Source organism: Haliotis cracherodii, unplaced genomic scaffold (genome assembly GCF_022045235.1).
Source record: "Haliotis cracherodii isolate W230 unplaced genomic scaffold, xgHalCrac1.p SCAF_2, whole genome shotgun sequence".
In the NCBI taxonomy this organism is placed as follows: Eukaryota; Metazoa; Mollusca; class Gastropoda; order Lepetellida; family Haliotidae; genus Haliotis; species Haliotis cracherodii.
In genome coordinates this window covers 79,434,492-79,460,958 of record NW_027266275.1, presented here as the reverse complement: position 1 = coordinate 79,460,958, position 26,467 = coordinate 79,434,492, and the positions used below count along the sequence as shown (strand labels likewise).

Sequence of the window (26,467 nt, the reverse complement as noted above, 5' to 3'; positions counted from 1 at the left end):
TCGTGTATAATATGCACTCGTTATATGCACACTTAATTATGGGCAATTAAATTCGGGAAAAATATATCTGTCGTACATGAACATTTCAGGCTGTCAGCATAAACCACGAAATTTATCTTTCAACTCAACTTTTTTTTCACCAAAATAATATTCTAATTTTGAGAACGCCCTGGGCGCTTATTACGTCGAATACGGTATATATAAAATTGTACTGTAGAAATAAGTATTGTTCTCACTTCATTTTCCCAGGAGAAGGAAGGGTGTATATGGTCCCCCGATGGGGAAGAGGTCAGTTGTGTTCGTTGACGACCTGAACATGCCTGCCAAGGAGAAGTATGGCGCCCAGCCTCCCATTGAGCTGCTCCGCCAGTGGATTGACCATGGGCACTGGTACGACAGGAAGGACACATCCAAAGTCTACCTCGTGGATGTTGTGAGTAATCACAGACAAGATGTGCCAGAACTTATTCATTTATATGACAGTTGAGCCAGACATTTTTAAAACTTTGTTGACAAATCCACAGACTCCAAAAAATGTAAATGTGAAAAAATATAATTCATCAAAAGACTGGTTTTTTGTTTTGCCAACAAGAAACAAATAAAATGTTTAAAAAAACATTTACTGTCACTATCAATGTATATGAATTGAATTATATTTTTTACCTACTGACCTGAATTTATGGGTAAAAAATGAGTAAACTGAAAGGTCCGGCCTCATAGACTTAATGATGTCTCTGGTTGATAGGAGCGGAGAAATATAGTGTGTTCAATAGGATATCCCGCTGAGAGGAGGTGAAGGCAGTACTGGGATACTGTCTCCAGTCAGACTCAGGTTTGATTCCCGCCATGGTTACAGTGTGTACAGTCTTTCTCCGCTTACCCCCTTACTTGTAGTTGAACTGGACCATTGCTCAATGTGATCTAAGTCTCCTCAAGTACTCTCTTGTGGAACTAGACAGGATGCACTGCTGACCTGCTTTTACTTCCAGCTGTTCGTAACGGCCATGGGTCCGCCTGGTGGAGGGAGGAATGACATCACCGGACGCTTCTCTCGTCATCTCAACATCATCTCCATCGAGGAGTTTGATGACAACACCATGAACAGAATCTTCACGACAATCACCGACTGGCACTTCTCCAAGGGCTTTGACCAGTCCTTCCCCAGGAACGGCAAGGTAGGGTCCTCCAGCTATTACTGCCCCCCTTTCTCATGGACTAGTCACTAGTGATAATAACTTACGTATGGTTGTGTATGCTTGTATCAGCTGGTCATTATAGTCAGTATCATCCAAACATAGTGTTGGGTCAGGTTAATTTCCAAGATATTTTGAAAAAGAAATGTTATTTTTTATCAAACATTGAAGTTTAGTTTATTTTTTAACTTTTGCAAATTTAAGATAGTCTTCTTTATATTTGGGGAAGGCTACCAGTAAAGGGGCCACAAGAGTGGATTCATAATCATAATCTACAATGTCATCCATCGAAAATAACAAGAAAATGAACTGAATAGCTTCAAAACAGACGATGTAGTGCCTTGTCAATTAATTGTTTTTTCACTCATATAGGACACAAAAATTAATGATTCAGTTATTCAAGATATCTCCTAAACGGTGATCGACCATGTGGTCCCTTGCTGGTAGCCTTCCCCATTTGTTTTGTCAGACTCATATTACACCTGGCACTGTTTGATCTCGGTCTGACGTTGTACGTGAGAATGGGTGAAAAGTGTCACTTTCTGTCTCCAGACATTTCATGTCAGACTTCACACAGAGCATGCTCTTCTTACAATGTGACACACTGTACCGAATGTTTGTATGTGTCAGACATGTATTGTAGGAAAACACTGACTAATGTAGCTCTCATGTCATCATGTGTATTGCTATCATGTGTAATAAACTCACCTGTAATGTGTGATCAGCTAATGCTTTCTCTTCTCTTATCATATACATTATATCACTGTCATACTCACACAATAGAAATAAACCATTGGCATGTGATGCATTCACAGCTGAAGAGGGAGATGCAGTTAATTAGCCACACCCACTAATAGACTGCTGTTTTCTGACTGGCTGATAAAAGCAGCATTAAAAATTGGCACTCATCCTATAGTCCTTGCCAAACTGCCCAATACTTAGGTATCATAAGGACTAAAAGAAGTTTGACATTTGTAGAGGGTTTTGCTGTATGTTATCATTATAAGGACTAGTGGACTATCACTGTAAAAGAAAGGGCAGGGCTTGTGTTGCATTGTGGTACTGGATGATGTCACTGATTTTGTCGTGTTATCTACAGCTTTTTGTGTTGATGATTTAAAAAGCAATCTGTGAAGTTAATATTGTTGACATATATATAAGAATTGATTTTTGTGTGTTTTTGCATTTATTGAGTTATAAACATAAAAAAAACCCACAAAATATATTAAGGCCCAATTCTTAAAATAAATAATCAGCTTTTTGAGGGATCTATTTGCCTTTCCTATCTATGTAGGTGGTAGAGTCAACCATCACTGTCCTGTGATGTCTCTAGGTGCTGAAGCTGTGGTCAGTGGTGGTCAGTGGTGGCCCATTGTGGAAACCAGCTGTTGGTCACTACACCAGGGCATGGTGGCCCAGTGGTAGAGGTGCTACACGTTGTTGTGCAGTATCTGTGTTGGTTATGGGTTCATAAACCGTGGTCTGTCCGCACCATACCCATGCTTGAGGGTTTGACCAAAGACATAACCTATGTCCTGAATATTCCACTGTACAATGGTATGGTGTGAGATGACTGAAATACTGTTCAAGATAATGTTGTCTCACTTACAATGCCAGAAGCTGTGGACACATTGGTAGCGGCAGTGGTTGATGTTTACACATTGGGCATGACTAACTACAGCAAAACATCACTCGTACATCTTTTGGGCTTGAAAATGTCTTTTATGACTTTTCAAATAAGTTTTCTTGAGCAGATTTGCAGGGTTTAGTTACAAAGAGGATTTGTTTGCTTGACCTTCACCAAAGGGATTAGAATGTACAAACTGTATCTCCCTCGCCAGCAGTAGAACTGTCACATGTATGTTATTGTGTACATTTCATGTAATAGTTACCTACATGGCAAGTTGTCATGTTTCTACAAGTAACATTGTGATGTGTCTGTAACCACTATGTCTATCTTCTCACAACTCACTATCACTTAATGTCATACACTGACAGGAATCCGCTGTAAGTACTCTCACTGTCTGCGTGACTAACACTCTCACCAGTAACTCCCCACTAGCACAGCCACTACCCACTGACTAACATGCCAAACTCCATTCATATATACAGCATATATACAACAACTGGTCAGAACGAAAAAAGAAATGTTTGGTAGAAGCATGTTCGTTATAAACTTACTTAACTCTAAACAGAATGCAGTGTATATTTATAGCAGGTAATGATATTTCTCCATCAATCGTTGGACTTGACATAGACATGGTATGTAAGACTGTCATGTGTGTGCCTCTCCAGACACGGCGGCACTGTGTGGCAACACTCCACTGGGTGCCTGTGCATCACTAGGCCTGTTTGGATCTGAGTGTGTTGTTTACAAGAAATGAAGCTCAGGGATTCATTTGGAGTCCGGACTTCATATGCATGTGTTTGTTCTTTTACTGATGTTGGCTTCAACGTTTTGTTTGTGTTGAACAGTTTAGGAGTTTCCATGTCAGGTTCCCTAGCCATGACCTTGACATCTGACAAGTTTGAAATCTGCTTGCACAGTGTTTAATTTTGTCGAAGAATTTCTAAAACTCAAAGATTTTGGAACCATATATTTAATTTTCTAAAGCTGTAAGAACAGCTGTACTTATATTTGATTCTTTGCTAATGATATTGTATTAACCTTTTTGACAAAATCATTTAATGAAGATAGGTTAGTTTTTATGTGTTTGTAGATATCTTTGGTAAGTGTATCATATTTGTATGTCCAGTCTGTTTGTGTGTCCATGTATGCATCATAAATGCTAACGTAACCTTGCCTAAGCCTAATGATTGTCTAATAAATACTGTAATATTTGTTTCTAACTGCACAACTAAACCTCTGTATTATGAAATTGCAAAGAGTATTGACCATAGAAGGTTGAAAGCTTCAGAATAACTCCCACAGTATTTCCCACTGTCCAGTGTTGTAGAAGAATTGTCAGTATCCTTACACTGCTTCCAGCTGCTAGTGTCTGCCACAATGGGTGTCTACAAGGAGGCCATCCAGAGTTTCCTCCCCACGCCCACCAAGAGTCACTACGTGTTCAACCTGCGTGACTTCTCCCGAGTCATCCGTGGCGTGCTGCTCGTCCCCCCGACTCACATGGGAGAACCCGAGAAGCTGATGAGGTTGTGGGTGCATGAAGTCTACAGGGTCTTCTATGACCGACTCATAGATGACTCAGACAGGTAAATACATAGCCTGGTTTTAAGAATCAAACTGCCACTGGCCATGTTGCATCCAATGTTTGCGTCCCTGAGGCATGCCAATATGTACAATCATGGGTTGGAATCCAACATTTGTCCTACTCATGGTTCCAGAATTGTCCTCACCATACCCATGACAGCCAAAGTGTTAAATGTCTAAAACCTGCATCACTTCAGGCTTTCCTACTAAACCAAAAACTGATGAACTGTAATATATTTGAAACACTGTTCAAAGAGGTGTCACTCCATCCAATATGCTGAATGGTCATAGATACCCAAACCTCATATTTCATAATGGCAGGCTTAGGATAAAAAGGGTACACATTTTCACATTTTGTTTCATAAAAATACCTTGCAACAATTTCTATTATTTGGATACCGTGATAAATATACTTTCCCACAAGCAAACTTAACTGATACCTGGATAATGAATGAATTATTAACAGAATTTGGAACATCCTGTATCTGTGTTTCATTGAAAACTTTTCTTCAGGGTTGGCAATCTAAACATTCTCAAAAGGAACACCTTTACATCCACGGGAGTGCCCTGTGATACATTTAAAAAATGAATAACTTCTATTTTGAAAGGTTTAATATCGATATCATCATTTGAAATGAGTTAGTTACCACTGAGAATATGTTAAATAACTACATTATAAGTCAGTATGATGGTTTGAGTAAAAAAATCTATCTTTTCAATTACTGCCTACAACAATAAAACACACCCTGCATTTTCAAATTTCACCCTGCATGAAAAGAAAAAAATACTAAACACTCATTATTGAACATAACATGGTGTTGTTTGTTGTTTAACGCCACATTCAGCAATATTGCAGCTATATGACGGCGGTCAGACTATCCAGACACATCATGAGCATCGATCCACACAATTGGGATATGAGTACCGGTACATGCAGCAACCAAGCCAGCGAGCCTGACCACCCGGTCCCGTTAGTCACTTCTTACGACAAGCATAGTCGCCTTTTACGGCAAGAATGGATTGCTGAAGACCTAATCTACCCGGATCTTCGCAGGTCACATAACATGGTGCACTGTACTGCTTAACACCTTCAGTTTTAGATATTATCTCCATCCTTAATGATATGCATAATTTATCTTCCAGGAACACGTTCTTCAACATTGTGAAGGAGATGTCACAGGCCCACTTTAAGATGAACATAGATAAAATACTGGGTCACTTATCGAAGAGTGGCAACGTGGTTGATGATAATGTCCGTAGTTTGTTCTTTGGTGACTACATGAACTTGGACCAGAAGGTATACGATGAGGTCACTGACCTGAAGGAACTGACCAGTGTCATGGAACAGTGAGTCCTCCACTTCTCTCTTACTAATATTGTTCTAACATCGTTAAGTGGCATTTACATGGGCAGTGTCCATGGACACAGTTCTCTTATGGATTTTACAGTCTATATTCTTTCAATGTGACATTTTGGTACAGATGATACTTACTTTATCATCACAGAAATGTTTCGTTGAAAGAATAAGGAAGTTAAATCTGTACGTCAACCCTTTGTCTCTGTTGCCATTAACCTTGCAAAATTAATACATGATATATCCTTAGCATTTCTTTGGGATCAGATCCCGTTATTCACACTAAATAGACATCTTGATATTGACAAAAGTCCAGTGTATATTGATAATCAAGCAGTAATGCAGGACCACATCAAAACAAAGACGCCCATATTGAAGATGTTTTTCTTACTTATGACAAAAAATAAATTCTTACCCCAATAAAGCATCCATTTTTAAACTTTCAAAAATGGAAACTGACCCTCAACACTAATTTTCAAGGTCTCCACCTGAGAACAGTTAGTGCTTCTTGCCCAACTGTCAGGTCTTTTTTGTTTTCATTTAATGCTCCATGTTTTCATGCCATGGGAGTATGATGTTGTTTTATAGTGTGAAAGTTTGCTTCTTACATGACTAACTTAAGAATATTACTTACATTAGTCATAACGAAGAGATGGTGGCGTAGTAAGTAATATTTCTCCTCACTCACAGTCCGTGACTTCCTGGCATGGGTTGTTCCGGTCACAGTGTCAGGTCACTGTCAGGTCACTGTCAGGTCACTGTCAGGTCACTGGGTAGCACACAACGATCTCACTCCGTGTCATGCTGGCTTGTACAACTTTTTTGAAAATATTTCAAATACTTGCATCTTGCTTCTTTGTACATCATTCAAGTGATTTTTTATTGAACTTTTTGGAGGTTAAATGCATTTTGTATTATTAATAATTATACAAGACAATGTCTCATGGTGATTTTGGATCTCAAAGAGTTTACTTCATCCCGGTTTGATTACACACAATATCTTGCTGGGTTCTTTCTGCCATGGCAGCATGTTGTCACTGCATACAATTATATGTAACTTCAATACTGAACAATTGTTTAAAATATATTTTTTTAATATTGCACATTTAGCCTCCAATGAAATGTTTAGGTTTTCATGATTATTGATGTATGTTGTGTGAAGCTGGGGCCGTGATGATCACAGCATGGTGGTAGATCTTTGTTCATATTTCACAGTATTTGTATTTCTACACATTTTTCTAATTACCATCGTAGACACTATTGAATGTCCGTGGATGCTGGATCACAGCGTTTGATACAGAGGATTAGTGGTCACAAGGAAGCATGTCAGCATGTTGTTTGATATGTAAATTGATTTAAAACTATTTCTTATTAAATCAAACATGCATTTACTGTCAAAACGAAATCACTACGCATGCAAAATGTTTTACAGACTGTTTGTCATGAATCTTTAATCTTCATTTCTTGAAATATTGAAATGCACTTGCACTCTCTCTTATGAAAATGTTATTTAATACATTTTAAGCTGTAGTTGAAACACATTTCTAAAAATTGCAGAATTTCAGAAAAAAACACTGAGCATGTTATGGGTACAGTTATTATCTTTTGAATCTATTTAGCAGCATATGTAGTGATGTGTTTAGTAGGAGATTATTTATGATGCTTTGTAAGCACATTTGGGTAAAAGGGACAGTGTAACACTTGGCAGGGTTCTTGTGCTGGTATTATAAACATGTATAATATGGTCAATATATCTGTCACCATGACCTTCTAAATATTTCCTTTTCATGTTATGTTTCCTATGACAGGATTGATTAATATTCAACTGCTTGCCGAGAAAGGCCTTTGAATGATGTTGTTTATTCTTCTCTGATGCATCTTGTTCAAATTTCTCAAGTTTCTAGCCATCATACCTTTGAATACAATTTCTTGATTTGATGCCTCTTGTGTGCATGTATACTTGTCTAAACTGTTCCCTCCTCTCTTTCCTCTACAGCTATCTGGAGGAGTTCAACACAATGAGCAAAGCACCCATGCACCTTGTTATGTTTAAGTTTGCAATTGAGCACATCTCACGTGTCAGTCGCGTACTACTGCAGGACAATGGACATGCGCTGCTTGTTGGTAAATATCCCCCTTGTGTCTGTTTATAGTGTGCGAGTTTGATTATTATTTACAATTTGAGTAAACAGAGTTAAATGATGTTACGACATGAAACCTTTCATATGATATAAAATGGCTACCAGCAGCCATGTCTGTTGCTATGAAACACAACTATGAAAGGTTAACAAGTGCTTTATTTCTTGACCTTTTTATGTAATGCATGTAAAATTACTAGAAAGTTTAAAATCGACCAAAGATATAATCATTGTCTTGGTTGCATTTATGATTCTAAAGTATTTATATCAACATTTGAAGTTCAATTCTAAAGTATTTATATCAACATTCGAAGTTCAATTTCACTGATATATCAGAATACATATATTCTGTCAATACCTAGTAAAATATGTTCATTAAAATGCTTTTATACATGATTAAATCAATAAATGAAACTGATTAGCTTTAGTCATGCTCCTTATGTAATACACCTGAGTACTGCACCTAAAGTTCAGTAGGGATGGGCAACTGTGTGCAAGTTAGACATAAATCAGTTTACATGTGCTAACATTGGTCAACCAATTTAAACTGGGTTGTTCTTTAGTCAATGCGGGTTCACCAGGTTTGTCAAGGGTTTTCAAATCAACCATGAGCAGTGTTACCCATGTGTGGTGAATGTGTCATGGTGACTGATTCTGATGACAAGAATTGGTAGAACACTTTGAATTAGTATGCGAAATCTAGTAATGCTCTGATTAATTTAGGCAGTGACTGAACAAGTTAATTATAGCCCTTGAATTGAATAAGAAATGAAAACACAATAGATGATTTTGTGGCATTTAGTCATAACAAAATTTGATAATTTGTACAGATGTTGTCGTATATATGTACCTTTTGTTTTTATGATATTGTTATCAAAATCTCTTACCTGAAGAATTCTTGCACTGGGGCACTCTTGCTTAACTCTCTACCTATTGTTTTTACATTGAAAACAAAAAAAATGTTTTCATACTTCACAATTTGCTAACTTATTTCCAAAGATGATTTGCAATTCCATGACAGTGTTCTTTGTACAGCTGTGCAGGTACAAGAGATTATTATTGAGAAAATGTTGATCAACGATAAAAGTATGTTTTGAAGCATTCTGACCCCCCCCCCAGAACATCGGGTTAGAACTGGTCTTCAGCAACCCAATCTTGTCTTAAGAGGCGACTAACGGGATGTGGGTGTTGGATCATATCCCACTTGTGTAGATCAATGCTCATGATGTCAATCACTGGATTGTCTGGTCCAGACTTGATTATTTACAGACTGCCACCCTACAGCTGGAATAATGCTGAGCGGGCGTTAAACAACAAATTAACTAACATTCTGATCACTGTAAATTGTGACTAGATTGATAGGATCTTGTGTCTATTAAAACAAGAAAACAATGTTTGAGGCATTTATGTTCATTGTAGCTGCTATGTTCTCACTGAATGACTTGTTCACAGGTATTGGTGGTTCAGGACGACAGAGTGCTTGCAAGCTGGCTACGTTCATGGCCGACTTCGACTTGTTCCAGATAGAGATTACTAAAAACTATACCTCATTAGAGTGGAGAGAGGACCTGAAAAAGGTAAGTCTTTTACGTTAAGTCTGTTAACCTATTGAGAATACTCCACACAGAAGCATCCTCAATGACATATTGTTACCTCAGTCAACTGATCAGTTGCAATCTCGTTGTGTTCTCAACTCCCTGAGGAGTATACACTGTTGCCTGTCAGACATTAGTTGGTTTCCATTCACATTACCATCTCATCCTCCATGAATTCTCATGAGTGAGTTGGGTTTGTTGCTGCTTTTAACAGTATTCCATTTATATCACAGCGTGTCAGCTTAATGTGGGAGGAAAGTGATGCAGGCCTCAGACCTTTACCACTTTGGTGAAAACCACAAGTACAAATATGGTGCTGACAAACCTAGAAACAAAGTCATGGCAAACCAGGATTCGAATCTACAATCATAGGTTTCTGGCTGCCCAAGGAACCCAACTCTGCACAGTGAATTATGACGCCTTAGACAACTGATAATGTGTTCACAAATGTATTTAAAAAATATTAGGCATGAAAATTAAATCCATACAGTTGATGTTTGTTATTGGTAAAGGAAATGTGAGTAGCCCTGTGTATATGGTGAAGTCCAAGCAGCCCTTGTTGGTGCATGTTGGCAGTTGCTGGTGAAGACAGGCTCTGAAGGGAAACCCACAGTGTTCCTGTTCTCAGACAACCAGATCAAGGACGAGTCCTTCATGGAGGACATCAGTATGATCCTCAACACCGGCGACGTCCCCAACATCTTCCCTGCTGATGAGAAGGCAGACATCATTGAGAAGATGCAGGTGGTTGCCAGGAATGAGGTCAGTTGTGGAGTTAATTTTCAAATCATCCCCCAAAAGGCAGTGGAGTAATGTTAATGTGTAAACTAGAAATAGTGACATTTTCAACTGTCTGGAAGCGCTTCCTTATTCACATACAAGCCCTGAGGTGTATAGCCTAGTGGTGTGAGTGTTTTCTCGTGATGCTAACTAATCAGATTTTGATGCCCTGCATGGCTGAATTTGTGAAGCCTGTTTTTGGTGCCCTTTTTTCAAGACTGTTATACATGCCATAAATCCATACTCATTGTGACTCTGATATATTACTCTGGTCATTTGTTTTTTCCTTTCTATGCTTGGCATCAATAATTGCATAGAGACAGATGAACAAGTAGCTGAAAGGTTCATATTAATATCATGCTAGACTTTTGTTCATCTAAGCATGGCATCCTTTGCTTCAGAAGGCTGAACATTGTTATATGTTGTTTTAACTAATACAAATATACTTTGTTGTATATTTGAATATACTTTGTGGTCTTTGTGCAATTCTTTTTCTTTAATATTCCTACTAATTTCCAGGGTAAGAAAATTGAGGCAACCCCACTGTCGATGTACAACTTCTTCATCGAGAGAGTGAAGACCAACCTCCACATTGTCCTGGCCATGAGTCCTATCGGCGACGCCTTCAGGAACAGACTGAGGATGTTCCCGTCCCTCATCAACTGCTGCACAATTGACTGGTTCCAGGTGAGACATGCATATACATGTAACCTGCCTCCCATTGATACATCGCCAGTTATACTGAGTATTAGTGGTTAAAGATGACATAGATCTTTCTCTCAAGTACAGCTCCTAGTGAATCATCACAGATTAACACATCTCTGTATTAACAAATCAATGATACATCGTAATGACCTGATAAGTACATATAGACATTTCCAACAGTAAAGGCATGTGTCGAACAACAAGTTCTAGACTACAGGATATCAGTGTACAATGATGTATTAGACTGACTAAAACAGTGTCAATTGTAATGTCTACACACTGAAAAAGTTGGAAGAATGATGTTGGATGATAAATAAAATCTCACCCCCGTGTCTTTGATATCAAATGTATCGACACTCGTTGATAGATTTGATTACAAAAGACACTTGGTTGAGATTCTCTATGTCTGTATTTCAAGAATGTTAATCAATCTCATTAAATTCAGATCTTAGTTTTCGCTAAACAAAGATCTGAGGACATCCCATTACGGGTCACGTCAGAACGACCTATCACGAATTTTGACCGACCAATGAAATGATTGACAAGAAATCGACATAAGCCAATCAGAAGACAGCTTTCTTGAGCTTTACAACACTAGTTTCAAACTGGCGACTATGCTTCGAAACATATTTTGACGTATTCTTGATTACAAAAATTAAAACTGATTAGAAGAACATTGTGGAATGGTTTATAGATGGCACAGATTGTATGGATATAATCATCAAACCTGTAACTGTCGTTGGGAATACCCCGTGTTAAATATTTTGTGGTTGCATGATTAAAAAACACATTCAGACTGTCACTTTCATGATCTGGTAAGCGACGCTCTGATTGGTTGGATGAAAGGTTGTTCTGACGTGACCCTTAATGGGATGTCCTCAGATCTTTGTTTAGCGATAGCGAGAACTACAATCAGATTTTAATGAGATTGGAATGTTAATCTGTTTAGTCTATACTGACAGGCATGGTAATTTGCCGAAGGTGAACATCATGTGTACAGCTGTTCCCTGGTACTATGGGGGATTTAACAGTATTTTAAATGCGTATTATCACAAACATGCATTGTGTGTGTGAAGGCGTGGCCGGAGGATGCCCTGGAGATGGTGGCCAACAAGTTCCTGGAGGAGGTGGAGCTGGAGGACGGCGTCAGGAAGGAGACAGTCATCATGTGCAAGTACTTCCACGAGTCTGTCAGAAACATGTCAGAGAGGTGAGATGGAGATCACGTCTGCACTGTGTCAAAATATGTGCCGTGACAGACAGATTAGGCCTTTAGTGTGCTTGTGGAAAGTCAGCTGTTAGGGATTGGATAGTCATGATATGTGGCTAGTGTCATTGCATGTCATCATACCCAAATAGTATGGGATTTGCTCATAATATCAACCACGAGTTTGTCGGGTCCAGATTTGATTATTTGCAGGCCAGCACAATATTGCTTACTTTGGCATACTTGAACATTAACTCACTCACAGTCCAATGTAATCATAAATGTGAATAATTTCCTAAGATGATGTATTTTATCCTCAGAGTAAGTATTTACGTCGTAAGATGTCGAACAAGCTGTCCAATGATTTCCGTTCTCTTGTCCAGGTATTTCGACATGCTCCGACGGCACAACTATGTGACCCCAACTTCGTACCTGGAGTTGATCCTGACCTTCAAAAGCCTCCTGGGTTTGAAGCGAGAGGCTATCTTGACCATGAAGAACCGCTACCTGACCGGTCTGGAGAAGCTGGACTTCGCAGCCTCCCAGGTGTCGGTGATGCAGCAGGAGCTACAGGACCTCCAGCCAGAGCTCATCAAGACATCCGCCGAGACCGAGAAACTCATGATCAAGATTGAGCAGGACACAGTGGAGGTGGAGGCCAAGAAGGAGGTGAGTGGCAGGACACAATGGACTGTCTAGTGTCAGTAGGGAGGTGCATGGCTGCAGTAGTGTCAGTAGGGAGGTGCATGGCTGCAGTAGTGGTAGGGGTTGAGGGTGCACATGGCTCACACAAAGGCCTGTTTGAGCCTAGTTGAAATAGCTTCCTTGACATTGGCTCTCCTTGAATGAATGAAGGTGTATCTTCCTGAATTCACAACTTTTCATGATTTTGCTATTTCATAGCAGCCTGAGCCAAAAGGTTTGAGACTTTTAGTCCAAATGTGGCTCTTAGCATCATTTTCCAAAGAATTTAGCGTTATTATATGGACTTTTTTTAGCTGACCTTACTAGACTGAACCAAAGTTCACTAGACTCGGGCTTCCGACCAGTGACTAATGTTGCAGACTGCTATTTTCTGTGTGAGATGAATTAGCAACACCAGGAACTATTTCAGGAGGCCATCTAAGCACTACGGCTGCTGTAACTCCCATACTTTAACATAGACGTACGTCTCATTGCAGTAGAAGTGCCTGTGGAACAGCAGGGTCTGGAAATGTACTCATCTGGGCAATGTCCACATATGTGTCTCATCTTTCCTATCATCATGTCAACTGTGGTCAATACATTATCATCCTACTGTGTTGCTGGTATCTGAGGATGTGTTTGAGTGTGTGCTGCTTGTGTTTAGGTTGTAGCGGCTGATGAAGCTGTTGCCAACGAGGCTGCGGCTGCTGCCCAGGCCATCAAGGATGAGTGTGAGAGTGAGCTGGCTGAAGCTATCCCGGCCTTGGAGTCCGCCATCTCGGCCCTCAACACCCTCAAACCATCCGACATCACACTTGTCAAGTCTATGAAGGTATGAGCCTAACACAACTGGAATACTTAGAGCGCAAGATGTCACGCAGATGTCCACAGATGTTCTTGCTTTCTACTTTCCTTTCAGTACCTGCTTTATGTAAAGTCGCAAAATGAACATTCAGGGTTTCACACGATGCAGGAATCTGGTGCCTTTGAGACATATTTAACCAAAATATTCCTAGCCCATTTTTGTGTGTAAAAAGTCATATATGGTGCAACATATTTATATCAGTCAGAACTAGTTCCTACTAAAATATGCTAGGGAATGTTACAGAAATTGTTTATTTTTTCATGACAACATTTTTCAGTGAACAGAATGTTCATGATTTTAGTGTGTAATCCATATCAGTCATGCAGGACTCATAAAAATATATATGCAATGCGTCTGAAGAAATGACTCCATGTTTTCTTAGGCCAGGTGAAAATCCCGTATCCTTTTTGCAATTTCATTTTCTCTTTGTTTGGTTTAGCATATTTACTTGCTTGATCATGAATGGATGTCCAGTAGGATATTTTATACACTATATATCACCTCATTTGAGGCCACATTAAACTGAATCTATCATCACAGTGACAAACTCATATGATATCCTTGTTGTATTTGGAAGAGGAATTTGAGTTTGAATGTGTGACAGTGATATTGCTTGAGTATAGCTACTTCAGTATACTGCCTCACTGACTGTATTGTGTGTCTCAGAACCCTCCTCCTGCGGTGAAGCTGGTCATGGAGTCTGTGTGTGTGATGTTGGGCTCCAAGTCGGAGAGGAAGCCAGACCCTGGTGGCAGCGGGAAGATGATTGAGGACTACTGGGGACCGTCTCTCAAGCTGCTCAGTGACCTCAAGTTCCTGGACAGGCTCAAGACCTACGACAAGGACAACATCCCTCCCCCAGTCATCAAGAAGATTAGAGAGAAGTTAGTTTCTCTTCGGAGAGTTCTTAAACTCCACAAATTGACATAACCTTGTCATAGGATGATACATCCAATGCATGTATGATTACGTCAAAATTAACATTTAGATTTAGCTGATCATATAGAATTTAGAAAGACACAAGGTCAGAATAATTGTTTACAAGACCTGGGCTTCAAGCACTCTGACTGTTGTAATACTTGGAATGCTTCGTGGATCTGTGTTCTTCGCTCTGTTCTCTGTTTCAGTAGAACTGGATCTATTTCATGGTAGTCTTATTTGATTGGGTATCATGTGTTCGATTTATCAAGACATAACATCCTTGTCACTTGTGCCAATGTGTTCTCATCTATAGATACATGTCCAACCCGGATTTTGACCCCGCCCTGATTAAGAACGCCTCCACTGCCTGTGAGGGGCTGTGTCGATGGGTACGAGCCATGGACACATACGATCGGGTGGCCAAGGTCGTGGCACCCAAGAAGGAGAAACTGGCACAGGCTGAAAGTGAGCTGTCTGTTCAGATGGACAAGCTAAACGAGAAGAGAGGACAACTACAGGCTGTAAGTATAAACCTGATGTCTGGGTCCACATTCAATAGAAATATAGTTTGTTTATAAATCGGGATCTATATTATGTATTAAAGTCAGGATCCAGATTCTGTATGTAAGCCTGATTCATACGTATGTATAAGGCTTGATTCATACTTTGTACAACACTGAAGCATCAACAATGATTTCCTTGTTTAATGTCTCTGAAATCCAGATTCACAATAACATAGTTTTCAAAGTTTATCAGGATTATGGATGAGTTGATCATGGGTTTAATGCCAAGATTGACACCACCAACGTGTTAAATAAGCATCCACTATATGGGTCCCTCTTGGCATGTACCTCCCACACCTTGCTAGTACTGATACACAGTTCAGCCTAGTTATAGAGAATCTCACCCAAGTGTCAAGATATCCATATGTCAACATGAGTCGATAAATGTTTAACTCCGAAGCTTGCCGAGGAGTTTTACACTTGTGATATTGTGATGCAACTTTCTGATTTCACACAAGCGATATCTCCTGTGGGAGTCAGTTTTGGATGATAACAAACCAACTCTTGTTGCCTGTTCAGGTGACTGACAAGCTGCAGGCGCTGAATGATGAGTTCGAGGCTATGACCCAGAAGAAGAAAGAGTTGGAAGACAACATTGACCTGTGTTCCAAGAAGCTGGACAGAGCGGAGAAGCTGATCGGTGGACTGGGTGGTGAGAAGGACAGGTGGACAGAGGCGGCGAGGATGCTGGGAGATAAATATATCAACATAACTGGGGATGTCCTTATGTCTGCGGGTGTGGTGGCCTATCTTGGTGCATTCACTGTCGACTTCAGACAGGTAAGTTTGCAAGAGAACTCCAGTTGTTTTATTGAAACACTTTGATGCTAATGTTTGATGAGAAGAGAAGAGAAGCTTTGTGTGTTCATAGCTTTCGGCCATGGGAGCCATGCCAATTTACACATGTCATAGTGGTACACAAAGTATGTGATCTAGACTACCAGTTGTCAGACTTTCATTTTTGTGGAAGCCTTGGTGCCGGAATGGGTTAGATGACTGACTTTGTGTGCTGGCGATTAGGTGCCACACTCTGGCAGTGTGGGTTCGAATCCTGGATGGGACTCAACCCAAAAAGTACAAGAATCTGTACTTTACTAAGAAAGTGTTATCCCAAATATAACATTTATTACAGAAGGGAAGAGGTGTGGCAATAGAATATGCTGGAAACGAAAGACAATTCTACCTTGAAGGTTGATCAAGGGAGACTGTGTGACTAAATTTCTAGCGGGCTTTTAGGAGCTAAAAGCATTCACTTACCACCTCACCGCCCTTGGTGTGATTTCCCACAACAAAGTGCAATATATCAGTCTGTGATTTTATCCACTGGTCCGCAGCCCTTGTCTACTAAAATCTCTTATGGTCTTGTAAGATCAGCTTGTACTAGTTCATATACACATGTACTAAGATGGGCTAGTAGACTTAAAAGTTTTGGGCACAGACTGATATATGATGCTGTTTGTTGGTTTCCCGTGTTGTGATATTGCTAGAGTACTGTTAAAATTGGCATCAAATTTCCTTCATTTCACATTGCCTTGCCAGCATCACGTAACACTAAAGGGTTGTTTCAGGGTGCTCTATTACTACCATACTGTAGATGGTACCTGATGAATGAGACCCCTGCGGCTCACTCCCTCCCTTACTGTTACAGGACATCACCAAAGAGTGGCTCAGGCTGTGCAAGGAGAAGGAGATCCCAAGTTCTGAAGTGTTCTCTCTCAATCTTACCCTGGGGGATCCAGTGAAGATTAGAGCATGGCAGATTGCTGGTCTGCCTGTTGACTCTTTCAGTGTGGATAACGGAATCATTGTTAGCAACTCCAGAAGATGGCCTCTTATGATAGATCCGCAAGGTAAGAGTCATATATGACTGTGTCGGTCTCATGCTGTCTCCACTGCTTTCACCACCTACCCTCCCCTTCAGATTCACCAGTGCCTGCTCTATATAGCCCCCTGTTATGGATTTTCAGACGCTTAAGAAACATTAATAGATTTCTCTCTAATCACATGAAGAACTGTAAAACATCTCATTCACTTTTAAAAGACAACTTTATCTTAAAAACAAGCCATCATCTGAGTATTTACAATGTCTGTGTGATGCTACACTCCTGTTATAGTACGAGTAATCACAATAAACATTGCCGTCCGAAAACAAATGGAGTCCAAAAACCTATGATCCGACAATATATTTTTCATTACGCCTCTGTTTACTCAATCAGGTCAGGCCAACAAGTGGATTAAGAACATGGAGAAGGAAAACAAACTTGGCATCATCAAGCTGTCCGATGCAAACTACATGCGTACACTGGAGAACGCCATCCAGTTCGGAACACCGGTACTGCTGGAGAACATCGCGGAGGAGTTGGACCCAATCCTGGAGCCCATCCTGCAGAAGCAGACGTTCAAGCAGCAGGGTGTGGAGTATATTCGCTTGGGGGACAATGTCATAGAGTACTCCCACGACTTCAAGATGTACATCACCACCAGACTCCGCAACCCTCACTATCTGCCCGAAGTCTCAGTCAAGGTAAACAAGTGGTTTGATGCTTCATTGAGGCATTTCAATGAATCTTGGAGTTGTAGCAATATCACTTGTACACCATTGTGAAATCCTTAAGCTGTGTTCCCACATCAGAGAGGTGAAGTTGAAGAGATTTAGAAAATTTAAAAATCAAACTGGTTACATCTTGAATACTCTTACCTCTAAAGTAAATTTATATGTCATGCTGTAATACAAGACCTTATGATACACATATTGTGGTACAAAATATTCTATGTTTATATTCAGTGAATTGTTGATAGTCCTTGAGAAACACTGAATTAAACCTATGATGAACAAAACACATTTCTCTCTACCTGCCCTGATCCGTGGTTAAGGTTCATATCCCAAATTCACCTGAATTATGATCCTTGGTTTGCTTGCACCATTCCCATCCTCATGATGATAACCTGCAGCATCTGTGTGCACAAGGGCACAGTTTGAAAAAAGGGGGTGCGCCCTCCCTCTCCCCCCTCCTCTCGTTCCGCCAATATCCTTTGTCACTTTGGGCTTTCTGTTGCATTAGCTGTGACATTGTGATATTATGTGAATGACTTACCACAGACTGAAAATGGCGGTAGTGCTACTTCCTGGAGCAGATCTTAAAAACTGTACAATTTTTCTTCACCAAACTTGGTACATAGATAGGTCTAGTGGTAAACTGGTGCCTTTTCATGGTTTGGGATTTTTGAAATAAACATTTTCTAGTTTCCATAGCAACGACTTTGACTTAAACTGAAAATGGTGGCAGTACTCCTTTCCGGAGCAGATCTTAAAAATCGTACAATATTTCTTGCCTTGCATACAACTGGATATGTCATATTGGCAGGGGATATGAGTATTTCATGCTTGTTGAAATACCGTTATTAATGGTGTAAAACTCTACAGACTTACTGATAATGCACCAGGTATAGGTCAGATGATGTGTGTTGTAGGTGTGTGTGCTGAACTTCATGATCACCCCCCAAGGCCTGGAGGACCAGCTGCTGGGCATCGTGGCAGCCAAGGAGAAGCCGGAGCTGGAGGAGAAGAAGAACCAGCTGATCCTGGAGTCTGCGGCCAACAAGAAGCAGCTGAAGGAGATCGAGGACAAGATCCTGGAAGTCCTCTCCTCATCACAGGTGGGGGACAACTTTTCACTCTGTTCGCAACCTGAAAGAGGCGGTGAAAGCCAATTGGTTAAAGCATTTGCTCATCATGCCAAAGACCCGGGTTTGATTCCCTACATGGGTACAATGTGTGGAATATTGCTAAAAGAGGCGTAAAACTATACTCACTCACTCACTCAACCTGAAACACTTTCAGGCTCTCTGTCCCATGTTTTACTGGATTCTTAAACCGATATTTAAGTCCAAAACATGGTGAATGATCAGATTTGAATTTTTTTTATATTTTTTTTTTGTAGATTCAGTATTTCTTAAGGTGCATTTGCAACAAAACATAAGCATCAGATCAATGTCTTTAAGGTTGGTGGCAATTCTGAACCATTTTTAAAAATTGACTTTTTCTCTTCAGGGTAATATTCTGGAGGATGAAACAGCTATTAAGGTCCTGTCCTCCTCTAAAGTTCTGTCTGAGGAGATCTCCGCCAAGCAGGAGATAGCTGCATCCACAGAGAAGGAGATTGATGAGACAAGAAATGGGTACAAGCCGGTGGCAGTTCATTCATCTATATTGTTCTTCTGCATCTCTGACCTGGCCAACATAGAGCCCATGTACCAGTACTCCTTGACATGGTTCATCAACCTGTACCTGCAGGTGAGACACACTTCGTGGGTGGAAGCACATGTATAACCACATGAAAGCATTGTAGCATTCTAATACAGTTTAGAAAAGGAAGAGTTACTTCAACCACAAGATATTTGAGAATATGTCCATTGTGTTCCTCTGGTAAGGAAGATGAATGTCACCTTGTTCTTATATATCAACAATACAGCGCTGTCAGATGCAGATATAATGAGTACACTCGCATGTGCATTCTTTCATTCTCTCATGTCTTCCTTTGATTCATATTATGCATTAAAAATAAATTGAAAATAAGGGCAGACTGTCTTACCCTGTAACTTTGTAACCCTGTAACTCCTTACTCTGTAACCCTGTAACACTATAACCCTGTAGCTCCTTACACTGTAACTCTGTAACCCTGTAACTCCTTACTCTGTAACTCCTTACTCTGTAACCCTGTAACTCCTTACTCTGTAGCTCTGGACCCTGTAACTCTGTAACCCTGTAACTCCTTACTCTGTAACTCCTTACTCTGTAACCCTGTAACTTTTTACTCTGTAGCTCTGTAACCCTGTTACTCCTAACTCTGTAACCCTGTAACTCCTTACTCTGTAACTTTGTAACCTTGTAACTCTGTAACCCTGTAACCCCTTACTCTGTAGCTCTGTAACCATGTAACTCCTTACTCTGTAACTCTGTAACCCTGTAACTACTCCTAACTCTGTAACTCTGTAACCCTGTAACTCCTTACTCTGTAACTCCTTACTCTGTAACCCTGTTACTCCTTACTCTGTAACCCTGTAATTCCTTACTCTGAAGCTCCGTAACCCTGTAACGCCTTACTCTGAAACCCTGTAACTCCTTACTCTGTAGCTCTGTAACCCTGTAACTCTGTAACCCTGTAACTCCTTACTCTGTAACTACTTACTCTGTAACTCCTTACTCTAACTCTGTAACCCAGTAACTCCTTACTCTGTAACTCTGTAAACTTGTAACTCCTCACTCTGTAACCCTGTAACTCCTTATCTGTAGCTCTGTAACCCTGTAACTCCTTACTCTGTTACCCTGTAACTCCTTACTCTGTAACTCTGTAACCCTGTTACTCCTTACTCTGTAACTCTGTAACCCTGTAACTCTGTAACCCTGTAACTCCTTACTCTGTAACCCTGTAACCTCACAACCCTTTAACCCCATGACCTGGTAGCTCTGTAACTCCATAACTTGGTTGCTCCGCAACCCTATAACTGTATAACTCAATACCTCTGTAACTGTGTATATGGACAGAAGTCCATGCATGAATATGTCTTTTAAACTCGAATGAATTATTTTTCAGTCCATCATCAACAGTACACCTTCAGATGATTTGGAGGAGAGAATTTTCAACCTCAATGACCACTTCACCAACAGCATCTACCGTAATGTGTGTCGGTCACTGTTTGAGAAAGACAAGCTCCTCTTCTCCTTCGTCCTGTGTATTGGAATTATGAGAGGACAGTAAGTTGGTGTCTTCAACATACATCCTGTAATCAGAAGTCATATGGTTGTGTTTAGGTGTATGTATTTGACATGTCTCATGTTGCAAGTTAAGTCAGGTTTTTACTATCATTTTTACAACATTTCCCAACAATCACTGAACTAATTTCTGGATCAGTTGCGTAATGAAACAGGTAAAAAATATACAAAAAAAATCTTTCGATTGTTTTTTTTATATATGCGTCAAGTGACCATTTACCTGTGAAAATGATAGGACTTGTTTAAAAAAATACAGGGAATCATCGAACCTAGAAATCAGAAATAGAGTGTCATAGAACCCAACAATCAGAAATAGGGAGTCATAAAACCCAACAATCAGAAATAGAGAGTCATAGAACCCAACAATCAGAAATAGAGAGTCATAGAGCCCAACAATCAGAAATAGAGAGTCACAGAACCCAACAATCAGAAATAGAGAGTCATAGAACCCAACAATCAGAAATAGAGAGTCATAGAGCCCAACAATCAGAAATAGAGAGTCATAGAACCCAACAATCAGAAATAGGGAGTCATAGAACCCAACAATCAGAAATAGTGAGTCATAGAACCCAACTATCAGTAATAGACAGTCATAGAACCCAACAATCAGAAATAGAGAGTCATAGAACCCAACAATCAGAAATAGGGAGTCATAGAGCCCAACAATCAGAAAAAGAGAGTCATAGAACCCAACAATCAGAAATAGGGAGTCATAGAACCCAACAATCAGAAATAGAGAGTCATAGAACCCAACTATCAGTAATAGACAGTCATAGAACCCAACAATCAGAAATAGAGAGTCATAGAACCCAGTAATCAGAAATAGAGAGTCATAGAGCCCAACAATCAGAAATAGAGAGTCATAGAACCCAACAATCAGAAATAGGGAGTCATAGAACCCAACAATCAGAAATAGGGAGTCATAGAGCCCAACAATCAGAAATAGAGAGTCATAGAGCCCAACAATCAGAAATAGAGAGTCATAGAACCCAACAATCAGAAATAGGGAGTCATTGAACCCAACAATCAGAAATAGGGAGTCATAGAACCCAGTAATCAGAAATAGACAGTCATAATACCCAACAATCAGAAATAGGGAGTCATTGAACCCAACAATCAGAAATAGGGAGTCATTGTACCGAGAAATCAGAAGTAGTGGGTCATAGTACCAAGAAATTCGAAATAGGGACTCATTTCACCATGTTTTCACAAATAGGGAGTCAAAGAACCCAGTAATTAGAAATAGATATAGGTTTCCTGGTTCTCTGAGGCACCAAACATAACAATAACAATAGTAGCAGTATACCTTGTCACAGCCCAATGACACTCCAGTCTCAAACTATAACATGTGCTAACTGTTCATCTGTTTGGCAGGGGTAGGATCATGGAGGAAGTGTGGCGGTTCCTGCTGACTGGGGGCGTGGCACTAGAGAACCCCTACCCCAACCCAGCCCCAGGGTGGCTCACAGAGAAGTCCTGGGCTGAAATTGTCAGAGCAGGAAGTTTGCAGAATCTCAAAAATTACAGAGAACGTAAGTTGAGCATGTTGAGGTGCAGTTTGATGAGTATGTATGCTTGGTTTATAAATCAAATTTTTGTGTATTTTGTTGATTTTGACAACGGACCATCATGTTTGAGTTAATCACTGGTCAGATAATTGTATTTGTTTTGAAATTATACCTATTTTCACGCATTTCTGAGATACACTTATTTTCAATTGTAGATTTTGCAGAAAATGTATCAGAATGGAAGAAATTCTATGATTCCTCTGCCCCTCACGAATACAAACTGCCAAGTCCGTTTAATGCTCTTAGCGGTCTTGAGAGAATGGTCATACTAAGGACACTGCGGCCAGACAAGATTGTTCCTTCAACTCAGGAGTTCATCATCGACAATCTAGGCCAGACGTACATTGAGCCTCCGACATTTGACCTGGTTGGTTCATTTGCCGACTCGACATGCTGTGCTCCTTTAATCTTCGTGCTCTCCCCGGGAGCCGATCCTATGGCAGCTCTTCTCAAGTTCGGCCAAGACAAAGGCTTTACTGGCAACCGTATCCAAACCATCTCTCTGGGACAAGGACAAGGTCCCATCGCTGCAAAGATGATTGACAATGCTATCAGAGATGGTACCTGGGTGGTGCTGCAGAATTGCCATTTAGCCACAAGTTGGATGCCGAGACTAGAGAAGATCTGCGAGGAGGTGATAGTTCCCGAGAACACGCACAACGAATTCCGCCTGTGGTTGACCAGCTACCCCTCAGACGAGTTCCCCGTGTCCATCCTGCAGAATGGGGTCAAGATGACCAATGAGCCCCCTAAAGGTCTCCGTGCCAACCTTCTAAGATCCTACCTCAATGATCCTATATCAGACCCTGCCTTCTTCAGCGGATGTAATAAGGTAGGTCTTGTTCCTTGTTAAAATCAATACGTTTGCGTAGCAACTTCTTTTATTCTTTGCATTCACCTGATGAAGGAGCAAGTAGTAGCTCTGAAACATAATACAAAGATTAAAAGAAGTTGCTATTTATAAAGAAAGTGTCATGTGTTCATGTTCTACCAACTCCTAAATGCCTATCAAAGACTTTAATACGTTTGTGGTGCTGACTGTGTTTCAAAGTTTGGTAAGGACAAACTGTAAATGTTCATCTCATCTCATTGTTTCAAAATTCAACTAATAGCAAAGTTTGAGTTATGGGTAATTTTTTACATATATTTTAAAAAGGCTTGTGATACTGAGATAATTTTGTGCTTTTCATGATGAATATCAAGACACAATTTTGGTTTGTAAAGCTGTTGCATCTCATAATTGCAAGTTTTTTGTCCCCATTATTCCAATCAATAAGTTAATGATACATGTTTGTGAGGACCAGTAATCAATCAAGGATGAGTCTGATGGCATCTGATGCTCAGTCATGTGCAGTGAACCAACTTGCCATGTGTTCCAGGGAGTCAAGTGGCACAAGATGCTGTTTGGCCTGTGTTTCTTCCATGCCATGGTCCAAGAAAGGAGGAAGTTTGGTCCCCTCGGCTGGAACATCCCGTATGAATTCAACGAATCTGATCTGAGGATCAGCATGAGACAGATGCTGGTTAGTATACCACCTTGTGTGATCATTGCCCACACAATTAGTAGTGATTTACTTCTAGAAACACTGGAATCTCGGGAGGGTGTTCATATAGTGAACCATCCACTGAATATTAGTAGTACTAAATTTCGATTTTGGTCTTATGAAATATGTGAATGTTGCCTTCACAGGGGATAGGACTTTGCCCCCAGTAATCTTGCTTGTTGTAAGATGGGTCTACTTACTTAGACGATGGCGTCTCATCATACTCAGATGGTGTGAGACATTGGTCATAACAAACTCATCCGTTTGTCTGGTCCAGACTTTTTATTGACCTGCCTTCAGCTTTAAGCGGCAAACACACCAAACATGATTATCCTTAGATGTTGATGTCCATCGGTGACAATGTATGTATTTGTAGAATGAATGCCAGCCATGTTACAGGAGAAGAAAATTTGTTTTTGTGGAATGTTGTAGACATCCCAGATAGTTATCCTGATTAAGAAGTTATAGTGAATCACTATGTCCTGTGTTGTAGACATCCCAGATAGCTATCCTGATTAAGAAGTTATAGTGAATCACTATGTCCTGTGTTGTAGACATCCCAGATAGCTATCCTGATTAAGAAGTTATAGTGAATCACAATGTCCTGTGTTGTAGACATCCCAGATAGCTATCCTGATTAAGAAGTTATAGTGAATCACAATGTCCTGTGTTGTAGACATCCCAGATAGCTATCCTGATTAAGAAGATATAGTGAATCACTATGTCCTGTGTTGTAGATGTTCCTGAATGACTATGAAGAACTGCCCCTCCCAGCTCTCACCTACCTGACTGGAGAGTGTAACTATGGTGGCCGAGTCACTGACGACAAGGACAGGAGGCTGCTCATGTCACTGCTGTCCATCTTCTATAAGGACAAAATCATCAGTGATCCCGACTACAAGTAGGTGTAGATGTGGTCATTGTTGAGGTTATTGTTGAGGTCATTGGTGTTGCTGTAATATATACAAGAGTACTCTTCTCCAACGACTTCATAAGCATTGTATTACTGCCAACCCCCTGAAAATAATATTTATGAAAATGTAGACAATTCTCAGTATTCCATTGAAATATTGCAATGAAATATGGAAATTAAGATCACATTACTTTGTACTTTTGTATAATATATCTTCATGTTCTTTAGGTATTGTGGTGTTATGGTTCCTGGTTTATGTGTCCCCCAATGTTTCCCAGTATTGGTGTACACTTTGTGGTGCCACTGCTGCACTGTCTGACCCTGATTCCCTGTTTATGTGTCCCCCAATGTTTCCCAGTATTGGTGTACACCTTGTGGTGCCACTGCTGCACTGTCTGACTCTGTACATGACATCTGTGTGCAGGTTTTCCCCAAGTGGTCTTTACTTCGCCCCCAAGGAAGGCCCGTATCAGAGCTACCTGGACTACGTCCGAACACTCCCACTCATCCCCAACCCAGAAGTGTTTGGGCTTCATGAGAATGCTGACATCACCAAGGACAACCAGGAGACACAGCAGGTATGCCTCTTCTTGCAGACACTTGGTGTTAGAGGAACATTGTTGATTCACGCATCCATTTTTAGGACACAGGTTACCTTTTCCATTGTGAAAACATGCAAGATTTGTTTGAAGTGTACCACCCTTTGAAAATATTTCCATTCTAATAATGTAATGTATTAACAGGTAAGTTTTTTGGTTTTTTCTGTTGTCAGTGAATATATGATTTTCTTTCTGACAGTACTATCTCAATTATTTTAGTGTGGGCCTAAGCATGGCCTGTTTCAATATCAGTTTATGAAATGTACATTAATATCTACCTGGTCACAGCTCAGTTAACATCGTTAGAAATTGGCACTAGTCCTGTAGTCCTTGTCAAACTCCCCAATAGTTAAGGTATCATAAGGACTAGTAAAATTTGCCATTTTTAAGGGTTTTACTATGTGCTATCAATATAAGGACTAGTGGGCTTAATCTGTTAGTTTCTATCGCAGCAGTATCCCAGTCAGTAGTCAATCACCACAAGCTGCAGTTGTGGGAATCAACTGTAGGTAGACTAGGGCTGGGACGGGTAACTCAGGTACTCGGGTCAGGTTGGTCCTGACTACCCGGACCCGTGGTTAGTCACGTGACATACTGTTTAATGACATTAACAATAAAACTCAATGGTTACACTACAAGTATAGCTAATGTTCACATTTCTTTCTCACTATGCAAGTATTTGTTTTCGACTACTTTTTTCTACTTTTTCAACTTTTATATGTTCGAGTAAAGATAAAGCGTCTATCAACTGCAGTGTATACATGACCGGATCATTTTATACGTGTATCTAAATAGTTTTTGCCAGGGCTGCGGTAAAACAATTCCCATTCGGAAATTTTGTACCCAACTCT

The 26,467-nt window shown here is 40.2% G+C and overlaps 1 protein-coding gene across 1 annotated transcript in view; it reads left to right on the top strand.

The window, feature by feature from the left end:
- The window catches only part of LOC139468547 (dynein axonemal heavy chain 3-like), an 80,675-nt gene that overhangs the window by 39,602 nt on the left and 14,606 nt on the right, over positions 1 to 26,467 (top strand). The window contains exons 40-63 of the mRNA XM_071250598.1: positions 250 to 433; positions 990 to 1,175; positions 4,183 to 4,409; positions 5,551 to 5,754; positions 7,758 to 7,885; positions 9,352 to 9,476; positions 10,071 to 10,256; positions 10,794 to 10,961; positions 12,056 to 12,189; positions 12,570 to 12,855; positions 13,535 to 13,702; positions 14,402 to 14,619; positions 14,970 to 15,177; positions 15,739 to 15,999; positions 16,868 to 17,069; positions 17,436 to 17,743; positions 18,691 to 18,876; positions 19,271 to 19,513; positions 20,814 to 20,974; positions 22,367 to 22,524; positions 22,716 to 23,392; positions 23,940 to 24,083; positions 24,842 to 25,005; positions 25,442 to 25,595. Coding sequence (XP_071106699.1) covers positions 250 to 433; positions 990 to 1,175; positions 4,183 to 4,409; positions 5,551 to 5,754; positions 7,758 to 7,885; positions 9,352 to 9,476; positions 10,071 to 10,256; positions 10,794 to 10,961; positions 12,056 to 12,189; positions 12,570 to 12,855; positions 13,535 to 13,702; positions 14,402 to 14,619; positions 14,970 to 15,177; positions 15,739 to 15,999; positions 16,868 to 17,069; positions 17,436 to 17,743; positions 18,691 to 18,876; positions 19,271 to 19,513; positions 20,814 to 20,974; positions 22,367 to 22,524; positions 22,716 to 23,392; positions 23,940 to 24,083; positions 24,842 to 25,005; positions 25,442 to 25,595 — 5,080 coding nt within the window. The remainder of the gene's footprint in view (positions 1 to 249; positions 434 to 989; positions 1,176 to 4,182; positions 4,410 to 5,550; positions 5,755 to 7,757; positions 7,886 to 9,351; positions 9,477 to 10,070; positions 10,257 to 10,793; positions 10,962 to 12,055; positions 12,190 to 12,569; positions 12,856 to 13,534; positions 13,703 to 14,401; positions 14,620 to 14,969; positions 15,178 to 15,738; positions 16,000 to 16,867; positions 17,070 to 17,435; positions 17,744 to 18,690; positions 18,877 to 19,270; positions 19,514 to 20,813; positions 20,975 to 22,366; positions 22,525 to 22,715; positions 23,393 to 23,939; positions 24,084 to 24,841; positions 25,006 to 25,441; positions 25,596 to 26,467) is intronic.